The following is a 12,307-nucleotide window of genomic DNA, read 5'->3' as shown; positions in this document are numbered from 1 at the left end:
CAGTTTGACATATAAAATATTTTACTGATATAATTCCACCCAGGAGCATCCACGAAGTAAGAAAAAAAAACCTCAAGATGTAACTCAACCTGCAATTACGGCTGTAATTTATGAAGGTTGTTAAGCAGGTCAGCGTATGACCACATCCAATTTTGCAACCTTTTTTTTTGCAGCAGTTGTTAAACAAAGGTGGCCGCTCTACAGTGGTGGGATTCAATTTTTTTTACTACTGGTTCTGTGGCTGTGGCTTGGTGGGTATGGTGTGGCTTGGTGGGTGTGGCGGGAGAAGGATACTGTAAAATCCCCATTTCCTCCTCACTCCAGGGGAAGGTTACTGCAAAATCCCTATTTCCTCCTGATCAGCTGGGACCCGGGAGGCAGAGAATAGATGGGGCGCGGCCAGCCAGAGGTGGTATTTACCGGTTCTCTGAACTACTCAAAATTTCCACTACCAGTTCTCCAGAAGTGGTCAGAATCTGCTGAATACCACCTCTGCTGCTCTAAAGCAAACACCACGGCTGTTAAGCAAATCCATTGTTCGCTAGGGGACAGGTTTTGGGGTTTTTTGCTAGAAACTAGAAGCAGATACCAGTTTCTAGCAAAAAAAAAAAAAAAGGTTGTGAAGGGCAATCACATGACTGGGACCCTTCAAATAAAGGCAATCTGGTTGCAGAGCACCCAAAATGCTGATTGTGGTGTATGTCTGTGTATTCCCATCGGAACTTCAAATCTGGATCCTAAGTACCATTTCTGTGATCTGTTGTAGCTTCAAATAGTCACTAAGTGAATGATCATATGTCAAGAACTCCCTGTACCCAGCATATGTATAGCATGTAAAAGAGAGGCCAGGGTTTGCATTTGTGAGGGCCATCTTGGCTTTCTAGCCCACCTGCTTCAACTCGAAAGCCTACAATTCAGTAAGTGCATGCCAAAGGGCGTGCCAGAAAAATCCATACCTGTAGGATGAGTAACATTTGGACAATTGAAGGCGGAATCCTCACGCGGGAACGGGACAAAGAGTCTTCCAGTTTTATATTGAGTGTTATAATATTTCTGAAGTGCAACAGGGCCAGCTGACGGACAGGGGGCTCCTTCCCCTGCAGGAAACAAAGAAATGTTTTTAGTTACCATATTTTTCAGAGTATAAGATGCATTTTTCCCCTCAAGAAAGAGGCTGAAAATCTGGGTGCATCTTATACACTGAATAAAGCATTTTTTGCCTCCTGAAACCCTGCCCCCTTCACCAAAATGGCCGTGCATAGCTCTAGGAGGCTTCGAGAGTGCTCCTGGAGAGGGCAGAAATGATTGAAAAATGGGCCGTTCTTTGCTCGTTTTTGCCCCCCCAACCCCCAGGAGCACTCTACAAGCCGCCTAAAGGCTATTCGTGCCCCTTTTTAAAAAGGGGGGACATTTTCGCAAAACATGCCATTTTTGGGAGGTCTGCAGAGTGCAAAAACTTTTTTTTTAATTTGCCTCTTCAAAATCTTAGTGCGTCTTATACTCTGGTGCGTCTTATACTCCGAAAAATACAGTATTTGTAGACTCTTGTAGATTTGAAATGCAAGAAGCCTATTGCTTGATTGACATGGAGTGAACTAGAGCAGGGGCCTCCACACTGGCAACTTTAAGCCTGGTGGACTTCCAATTCCCAGAATTCCCCAACCAGCAAAGCAATGTCATACAGAACACATTAAAGTTAAAGCAGCGTTTTTCATAATATGTTTCTGAGTTAGGATCGAATGGGAAACCATTGAGAAATCCCAGCACTGGAGAATGATGGACTGGGAAGTTGGGAAAAAAAACATAGCAGGCAATGCATACTGTTGCCAAAAAATACACAAATGTGTCCATGAAGTTAATAAGTCAGACTCAACTCAAGATTGTCCTTTGCACCTTGTAATAGCAGTTCTAATTATGAATTCCATGGCAAGGCCGGGGTGAAATTAAAGGTTAATGTTATGGAAGTACAAAGTTCTATGAAATGTAAGTCAAAAACAGAGATTCAGGTTAGGAGGGAAAATCAGAATTTACTCTGAGAATACACATTGCAGAATAGCTTATTCTGTAGAGAAAAAAAGGAAAAAGTTAGTTAAGAACTCTAGAAATTTTAATTTCTTTTTCCGACTATGTTTTTAACTCGTCTGTCTCTAGTGATTATTGTCTTTACATTTGTGTCTTAGGTACTGAGTTGCTTCTAAATCACAGAGGTTTAGCATTATCTTGGGATGTCTTTGGAGCATTTCCTTTCCCTGGGCCATTCTCAATTGAAAGTCTACAGAGAGATTAACAGAGTTGGGAGGGACCTTGTAGGTCATCTTCTCCAACCCCCCGCCCAAGCAGGAGATGCTACACCATTTTTGACAGATGGCAGTCGTCTCTTCTTGAAAGCCTCCAGTGATGAAGCTCCCACAACTTCTGAGGGCAAGCTGTTCCATTGATTGATTGTTCTCACTGTCACAAAATTTATCCTTATTTCCAGGTTGAATCTCTCCTGGATCAGTTTCCATTCATTATTTCTTGTCTGGCCTTCAGGTGCTTTGGAAAATAGCTTGACCCGCTCCTCTCTGTGGCAGCCCCACAAATATTGAAGACTGCTATCATGTCTCCCCTGGTCCTTCTCTTCACTAGACCAGTTCCTGCAACCATTCATTGTATGTTTTAGTCTCCAGCTGCCTAATCATCCCAGTTGCTCTTCTCTGCACATTTTCTAGAGTCTCAACATCTTTTTTATAGTGTGGTCACCAAAACTTGATGCAGTATTCTAGGTATGGTTCTTCTACAGTGCTGTAATTTGAGCAGCCCTATGCTAACTGAATTCTTTCACCACAGATTGTGGTGAACATACTAGTTAACATTTAAAAAGAGTGTTTAGCTTTTCTTTTTCTCAGTTTTTAAAATCAATTCTATTGATTCTATTTACCTTATTTTTTGGAGTATAAGACGCTCCGGTGTATAAGATGCACCTTGGTTTTTGGGGAAGAAAATAAGAAAAAACAAATTCTGCCTCTGCCTACCAGTATCCATGGCATTCATCTGGCTAGCGTCCTGTCAGTGTGTGAGAGAGTTGAGGGCTGTTTGGAAACAAACAGTATTTGCTGTGTGAGCAATAAGGAAGGAGACAGCAAGGAGCCTGGGCGTGGCTTGTTCTGTACTAAAACTGTATGCTGTGCTGATCTCTGAAACCAAAACTGAAACTGAAATGCCTCTGCTATTGTATATAAAGAGAAGTTATTGAATCCTGCTGAATCAGTTACTTTTGTGTGCTTTCTGGATGCGACTGCTGCTGCAAACTCTGACAAGTCCTTGCAGCAAATAGCGAACAGCGGGATCAGCTTCAGCACATTATTGCAGCCTGATTCAGCACCAGCAGCTGATTGGAGGGTGGATCAGCCTCCCGGAATACCACCAATCAGCTGTTCCAGACTGCAGGGATTGCCACAGACCATCACCTCCTCTGTGTCTCGCATTTTTGGCTACATTCAGTGTATAAGACGCACTCAAATTTTCATCCTTTTTTGGGGGGGGGGGAGTGTGTCTTATACTCCGAAAAATACGGTCCCTCCTGTGAGATGGATCTATTTCCCCAGGGAGCAGAGTGGTTCCAAATGGGCAAAACACCAAACAAGCATTTCTGGAATTAAACCAGAACTGCAAAAGGCAGCTGTGGAATCCTGGAAAAAGATTGGGCTTTTAAAATGAAAATTCAGACAGAGAGTATGTTTGCACCAAAGGCTTTTTTGGCCTTCTTATCTGAAATGCTGTTCAACTTAAGGGGGAGCCAAGGGAAATAACCCGAATAGTACAGTTTGATTTTAAATGTTTTTTCCTGCACGGCGTTTTGCTAGACTGCCAAGCAAATGACCTGCAGCTCCCTTCATCAATCACCAGAATTCCACTTACTGGTTTATCCGGATTCTAAAGCACCACGATTGCATTTTACCTGCACGGGGTAGAATATAGCCTGCAGCATGGGCAGGACATCACTGAAAAAGAAATCCCAGGTTTCAGCCAACGTATCCAAAAGTTTCTGCCCTGCAAGTTAAAAACAACCAGTTAAGTTAAACCGATGGACTTCTTTTTTTAAAAAAGTCTCTTATTTTTTATTTTTCAACATATTATAAACATTCCGTCTTTCCTTAAACAGTGTGTCATCTGGGTACAAATATGTCTGTGCAACAGCTTTCAGAATTTACACCATCATTCACATTAATAGTAATTCTCTAATCTTAAAATCACAGTGTATTAAGCGATTAAACATTCACCTATTTTTTTCTCTTAACATATTTTCTAATAAAAATACAATACTAATGTTAATCATAATTATCTCCATCATAATCTAACAATTATCAGCTTGGTTATACCTCTAACTTAACATATTTTCTACTCTTCTTTAGTTTTCTTCCCTCATTTCCTCTTTTTTCCCTCCAACCACTGATAAAATAGTTCCCATCTTACAATATTCAGTTTATTCTTTCTCTTTGATTATTAATGTTAATCTATTCATTTCTGCTCCTTCTAATATTTTCCTGATCACCTTCTCATCAATAGGGATCTCTTCACTCTTCCAGTGTTGTGCAAATACAATTCTATCTGCGGTTAATGCATGGATAATGAAATAGGTATTCTCTTTGTTATAAGTTTCAGGTAAAATCCCCAGCAAGGATATTTCTGGCTTTAACTCAATGCGTTGTTTTATCATCTTCTCCAACCTTCTTCTTTATTCTTGTCCAATATTTTGGACAAACCGATGAACTTCTAAAACGTAAGTAATTGAATGGAAGTACAGGAAGTTTTTGACCTAGGACCGTAATGGAGGTTGCCTATTATGGCCGTAAAGCAGTCACCATGTAATAAGACTTGTTTTTAGGAACATTTTTGCATCGATCGTTAAGTGAACACTGTGGTTGTTAAGCAAAGTCGAATCCATTATGCGCTATGGCCCGTTTTTTTGCTGAAAACTAGAAGTAAACACCGGTTTTCAGCAAAAACGATGTCAGTCATGGTCACATGACTGTGGGTGGCTGCAATTGGCTATATGTGGTTTCTGAATGCTTGAAAGTCATGTGACCATGCTGCGGGGGAGAGCATCAGCTGTTGGATCATAAGTATCTTTGGGGTGGGGTGGGGATGAAAACCCGCTACAGACATTCCTTGATTTAAGACCACAACTGAGCCCCCACTTCCTGTTGCTAAACGAGACATTTGCCAAGTGGATTTTGCTCCGTTTTATGACCCTTGTTGCCACAGTTGCTAAGTGAATCGCTGCAGTTGTTAAATTAGTAACACGGTCATTAAGAGAGAATCTGGCTTCTCCATTAACTTCGCTTGTCAGAAGGCGGTCCAAGGGGATCATGTGACACGCATGCACACACACACAGACCCCGGGACACCGCAGCCGTCATAAACATGAGTCAGATGCCGAGCGCCTGAATTTTGATCGCATGAACATGGGGCTGTTGCAGTGGTCGTAAGTGTGAAAAATGATCGTAGGTCCCTTTTTTTTCAGTCCTGTTGTAACTTTGAGCGGTTGTAACTAAGTGAACTCTTTTTAAGTCAAGACCTACCTGTATTTCATAAAATCCAGGAACGAAAGGAAATTCCTTATTTTGTTCGCTTTCAAAAGATAGATGGAATCAGGAGTGGGATTCAGCCAGTTCAGGAGAGTCGGTAGTTCCAGTGAGCATTTGGCCCCGCCCATCTGCCCCTGTGCTTTCCTGATCTATATTTCCCTGTTTTTTTAGTTCAGCTGATTCGTGCGGCAAAGCGAATTGCTGCGCATCAGCTGTTTTACTGGCATGCACTGACAACAGAAGTAAGTTTTGAAGCTTAAAAAGTTCGTCATTTGAATGCTGCACGTATGCAAAGCACGCACTCACCGAACCAGTTGTTAAACCGGTTGCATCCCATCGCTGGATGGAAGGTAAAAGTCCTTTTCCACAGATCTATATACTGCACTTCCCACTTGAGACTATAAGTGATTCCTGAACAATCATAGGATAGATAATAAGCCACAGTGTCTTATCCAGGTGTGTGTGCTGGCACTTTCTTGCTATTTGTTAAAGCATCCTGTGTGTTTTTTCCCCACCAGGTATCTGTTATCTTGTCTTTGAAGAGTAGCTTCCTTAAACAAGTTCCAAGGATTCTTCAGACTTTTACAGAAGCTCGGAAAAAGAAGTTTAATAAATAACAGGAAAAAAATGAATAACTTTAATGAATAACAGAAAAAATGTCAAGATTCACATTCGGGCAAGGTCCAAAGCAATTCCTTTCTAAGCTTGCACAGCTTAATGCATAAGCAACTATGTATAGAAAGGTGTATTTTCAGATAATAGCCTATTGCAGCGATGGCGAACCTTTTTTGGCTTGCGTGCCACAAGTGGGGGGAGCGCAGGGGGGTCCTGTGCGGGTGTGCCGCACCCATAATGCAACGCGTGACCCCCCAGTGCGCATGCGCGCACAACGCGCGACCCCCCCATTTTTACATGCTTTTTTCGCCCTCCCCAGGCTCCAGAGGCTTTATAGGAGCCTGGGGAGGGCGAAAACAGGCTCTCCTGTCCCCCCTGGAAGCCCTCCGGAGGCTTCAGGGACGGTCCGGAGGCTTCCCTGAAGCCTTCGGAATGCTTAAAACGATCCTCCGAGCAACCCGGAAGTCACTTCCGGTTTGCTCGGAGGATCCTTTTGAGCGTTCCGAAGGCTTCAGGGACTGTCCGGAGGGTCCCTGAAGCCTTCGGAACGCTTAAAATCACCCTAATTTACTAAGTTACTAATTTAGTAAGTTACACCCTAAGTTACTAATTCAAGAGCTGCAGCGATTCACTTATGTGGTGAGGAAAGTTGTAAAATGGGGCAAAATGTAACAAATTTCTCACTTAGCCACATTCATTTTGGGCTCAGTTCAGGTCGTACGCTGAGGACTATCTGTATACTTCTTTCTTTCAATGGCAGCTTGCGGGGGATTTTAAGAAGTTTAAACACTTTTTCCCCCTTCCCTTTTCTTTCTCACAATTCTTTTGTGCCTAAGCTGTATGCTTGATAGTCAGACCACAAAAGAAAACTGGCCCCCAACTCTTGCACATATGATTATTGTTTCGGGGTACTTCATGCTTCTAGATGCAGTGCCTCTTTAAAGCAGCCACGTCATTTTTCAGGTTTGCACCTGAACCAGAAAAAAATAAAGACTCAGCTGCTCTAAAGAGTCATTTCCTTAAAGCAACCGTGTGTCTCTTTTCATATGACGTCTTAAAGCAATTGTATCCACTCTCAGGCTGTGTGTACAGGAGTCTGAAAAAAGGATGCTGCTGCTTTAAAGAAATATAGTGCCTGCATTCCTCCGTCCCGTTAGCACCTCTCTGGAATCATTTTGAAACATACACAGGCCCTTAATCACCTTCATAATATCGGATCTTATCCCTCAGGATCACCATGCCTTTTGTAAGCAGTTGGTTCTGGAAAGAGAACACAAAATAGTGTCAATTTTCGTTACACACTGTATTTTAACTACAGAGGTTTTCATTTTAATGACAGCTCACTAGAAAAAGAATTGTTTGTAGTCTTTCATTATTTGGCCCCAGACATAATATTACATTGTGCGGGATTTTCCATCTTACCATATGATCAGAGATGGTATTCAGCAGGTTCTGACCAGTTCTGGAGAATCGGTAGTGGATATTTTGAGTAGTTCGGAGAACCGGTAAATACCACCTCTGACTGGCCCCGCCCGCATCTACTCTCTGCCTCCCGAGTCCCAGCTGATCGGGAGGGAATGGGGATTTTGCAGTAACCTTCCCCTGGAGTGGGGAGGGAATGGAGATTTTACAGTATCCTTTCCCTACCACGCCCACCAAGCCACTCCACACCCACCAAGCCACGCCCACAGAACCAGTACTAAAAATGTTTGAATCACACCATGCGTATGATGGCAGACAAATGATACAACTTTCCAAAGGTCTTCATCCCTTTGAAATGAGGCAGAGGGCGTAGAATTATACAGCCAACAGTGTTTGCATGCAGTTTTCAGATGAGGCCAAGGAAAGGCAGAGATTTAATATGTTCTTTAAATCTTGGCATTTAAAACTTGGCATTTGTCTTTCAATTATTTTGCATTCTAGGAAGGCCCGCCAGCTTGTAATTCTTGCTGAAAATATGGATTGCTTTCTTTAATCCAGCTACCCTTTTTTTAGATTGGCCCCTATTATCGGAAGTATATTATTATTATTATTATTATTATTATTATTATTATTATTATCATCATCATCATCATCATCATCATCATCATCATCATCATCATCATCATCAACATTATCTGATATTTTGGGAATTTTAGCTCTTACATTAGCCCAATGCCTTGTATGCACTTCCTTGGGGGTTGTGTTTGATCCTACTCTTTCAGCTTTTAGAAAATCAATAAGGATGCACCTCTGCCAACAGTTGCATTCATTTTATGATTTCAGTATTTGTAGATTTCTCCTTTTAATTCTCATCTGAGCAGGGTGGCAGATTAGAAATCCATTAAACAAGCAAATAATTTGGAGGCTGCTGCAGATCAAAGGTTCTAATTGGCCAGACACACTTCATACCAAACACAGTACTTATCAAGGAGAACAAATTTATATATGAGGCACCATAGACAAGGTTGTGCTCATCTCCGTTTCAAAGCTGAAGAGCCAGCGCTATCCGAAGACGTCTCTGTGGTCTTGTGGCTGGCATGACTAAACACCGAAGACGCACGGAACGCTGTTACCTTCCCACCAAAGGTGGTTCCTATTTTTCTACTTGCATTTTTCATGCTTTTGAACTGGTAGATTGGCAGAAGCAGGGACAAGTAACGGGAGCTCACTCCATTATGCGGCACTAGGGATTCAAACCGCCGATCTGCTGAATTTCTGATTGACAAGCTCAGCGTCTTAGCCACTGAGCCTTTTATTTTGCAAATTACCACGACACAAAAACCACATTTTTTTTTTTACTGGACTAAAACGGGCTTACAATGGAATGAATCTTTGCTGCCTTAGAACACTTATATGCACTTTTAATGAGATCCAGACACGGTAAACACTGCATTTTTGGCCCAAGTTTAATAATACTCTTTCTGGATATGGTTCTTTGAATCTGAAGCATTTTAAGATGAAACACAGCAGGGCAAATAACCAAACAGAAAATTTTGGTGCTTAAATTTCTTAGAAGGGCAATAGCAACTATTGGTAATTTATTAGGTAACTTGCTTCAGCTAACAATAAAAAAAGCTTTCATTAGAATGGTAAAAAAGAAATGACAACAAAACAGAAGATTATACGAACCTGTAAATATTCAGTAAAAAAAGATCCCAACTCGGTTTTCAGAAGCTGCCTGTTCCAAAAAATATATATATCAATCATAATAAGTGAAAAAGGTCATCATATTTTAATATACATTTATTGAACTTTGTCATTCATGGTTGTTGCATTACAAATGCAGAGCTTGTCAAAAAGCATGATCAGAGAATATGATGCTTCACTGGAATTCTCTAACTTGAGCACTGACAACTAGACAAATACTAAGCCACATTTTTTTGCACGTAGTTTTGTTCCCTACCTAAATAGCAATCAAACCTAATTCTACTAATAGGTGCTGAGTCACAATATTGTTTCTTGAATAAGATCTCTTTTAAGCTAATAGCCCTAGCGCTTAGACTTATATACCGCTTCACAATGCTTTACAGACTTCTCTAAGCGATTTACAGAGTCAGCCCCCAACAAGCTCCAATTCAGATGGTTTTATAAAGATATCAATAAGACAACAATCTGGACATACTTTGCCAGCTGGTCCTGCTCAAAGACTCTTACACCAGCTGCTCCCAAATTTGAGAATAGAATTGGCTGGCGGTTCACTAAGCTGAGAAAATGGTCATGTTATATGCAGGATGATGTAATGCAATCTCATCAATTGTGCTCCTTTGCTACTTGTCCTAGAGGAAGCCCAGAGGTTGCTCCCAGTTTTACTACTGGTTCACTTTGCGTGCGCATGCGCAGTTCAATGTAAATCATTCTTCATGCATGGGCAGAACAATTTACAGTGAACTGCATGGATGCGCGCAATACTAAACAACATGACGGCAATGGCACAGCGACTGGGGAACCGGTTTGGGGCGTGGCCAGCCTGGGTCACTGCCGGTTATGCGACCCAGGCCTAAATCCCACTGGGAGCAACCCACCTCTGAGGCAGCCATACATTTTCTTATTTCTTACATCCAAATGGGAAGGAAGTATTGGGATGAGGAAACTCAATGGTTAAGACTTTGGTCTGAGAACTTGGTGTTATAATTTCTTGGCCTTTTAGAATTTGAGCCAGGAGGAGATAGTAACAAATGTAGTCTCAAATCAGCCTCAGGAAATGGGTGGTGTGACCAACTTCCTTGATTTTAAAACAGGAAATGCATCTTTCTAGTTGCAAGAAATTCTAACCAGTTCACAAAGTTGAAGATTCTACTTTCTTGCAAATTTGTACACATCAAACACGGGGGTTCTAATTAAGGATTAATCATGATTCTATCTTCATAGCTCAATGTATTTTTAAGGGTATACTTAAAGATCAATGAATACGCTCAAAAATCAAAGCTGCTAATTAGAATGATTTCTTAGAAAAAAGATATAAGGAAACCGGGGTGTGTGTGTGTGTGTTTATTAGAAATAAGCAAAAAACATTAATCTTAAGCTTTTGTTGTGGCCCACCAGCAGGCAGTGATGCTAGCAGCAGATTCAGACAGTGAGGAGGTTGGGGAGAAACATGGGCCAGTCCTGGAGTCATGGGGGGGAAGGCTCTGACGAGTGCTCTGTGTCGGAAGCAGAGAGAGGGCCAGGACCGTATGATAGTTATCAGCTGCCTTCAGAGTCAGACATCAGTGAGGCAGATGAACAGCTGGAGCTTGTTCTCAATGTGCGCATGTGCAGAGTTGCCAGACAAAGGGAGCAGCTAAGGAACAAGGCTCAACTTGGGAGTAAGGCCACAGGTGGGTGGTGAATGGCCCCTCCCCTAGGGAATAAAAGAGGAGCCACAGGGGAGTAGAGTTTGCAGGAGACAATTCATTTATTCCTACATTCTTGCCAAGTATTGCAACATCTGAGAGATAAAGGCCTGGCCACTCTCCAACCCTGATATAGGTCGGTAATAGTGAACTATCTTGAAAGACAGTGGGAGAGGGAAGACTTTGCTGGAGAGGAATTCACTGTAAATTAAATAAAAGAGATTTATTGGGAGGAGGACTCGACTTCGTGCTGCTGGGGAAGCCTAGGTAAGAACAGCTTTTCTCTCAATCGATGACCTTCATCTGAGGAAGAAGAACAGGGCCAAAACAAAAAACAGGACAACTCCATTTTACTCCAGCCCCATAGATTCTGATAAATATCTGCGCACCAAATCAGATACTGCTTACAAGTGCTGAGGTTCAGAGATCAAAGCCAGAGGGGGAGGGGTTACAGGAATCCTACCTCACTTGGAAGACTCATGGTAGGAGTGATCTACTCAGGAAGAAGCTACAGGTAGTCTTTGACTTACAATAGTTCATCTAGTAACCGTTCAAAGTTACAACGGCACTGAAAAAAGTGACACACAACCGCTTTTCACACTTACAACCATTGTAGCATTCCCATCCTCATGCAATCAAAATTCAGATGCTTGGCAATTGCTTCATACTTATGACCTTGCTGTGTCCCAAGCAGTGGTGGGATTCAAAATAATTTACTACCAGTTCTGTGGGCATGGCTTGGTGGGCGTGGCAGGGGAAGGATATTGCAAAATCCCCATGCCTTCCCAATCAGCTGGGGCTCGGGAGGCAGAGAATAGATGGGGGCAGGGCCAGCCAGAGGTGGTATTTACCGGTTCTCCGAACTACTCAAAATTTCCACCACCCGTTCTCCAAAACTGGTCAGAACATGCTGAATGCCACTTCTGGCCCCAAAGTCACGTGATCCCCTTTTGAAAAGCAAAATCAATGGGAAAGCCAATGGTGTTACTAACTCATCATCTGCAGTGATTCACTTAACAAGTATGGCAAGAATGGTCGTAAAAATAGGGCAAAACTCACTTCACAAATGTCTCACCTAACAAGAGAAATTTTGGGATCAATTGTGGCCGTAGGTCAAGGACTACCTGTATTGGGATTCAGGACTGGTAAACTTTCTATGGCCTAATTTTTTTGCTGCAAATTTAAAGGACTGCCTGTCTTGCAGTCTTAACTAGTTATGATCAATACTCCCTACCCCTGAGCACAAGCCAGGACTTTCCAAGAATTGTGCTTCTCCTTGATAGTCTACAACAGGGGTGTCCAAACTTG

General features: G+C 42.1%; 1 protein-coding gene across 4 annotated transcripts in view; it reads right to left on the bottom strand.

Annotated features, from left to right (window-relative positions):
• PRR5 (proline rich 5) overlaps nt 1-12,307 on the bottom strand; it is an 86,242-nt gene that overhangs the window by 8,528 nt on the left and 65,407 nt on the right. For all 4 annotated transcript variants that reach the window (XM_081957038.1, XM_081957039.1, XM_081957037.1 and 1 more), the window contains 4 exons: nt 9,297-9,345; nt 7,388-7,445; nt 3,941-4,032; nt 957-1,097 (listed from right to left, as the gene is read on the bottom strand). In XM_081957038.1, coding sequence (XP_081813164.1) covers nt 957-1,097; nt 3,941-4,032; nt 7,388-7,445; nt 9,297-9,345 — 340 coding nt within the window. The remainder of the gene's footprint in view (nt 1-956; nt 1,098-3,940; nt 4,033-7,387; nt 7,446-9,296; nt 9,346-12,307) is intronic.

This window comes from Natrix helvetica (assembly GCF_964273705.1).
Source record: "Natrix helvetica genome assembly, chromosome: 6".
NCBI classification, from domain to species: domain Eukaryota; kingdom Metazoa; phylum Chordata; class Lepidosauria; order Squamata; family Natricidae; genus Natrix; species Natrix helvetica.
Note: the sequence above shows the minus strand (reverse complement) of the source record. Positions and strands in the feature narration are given on the sequence as shown.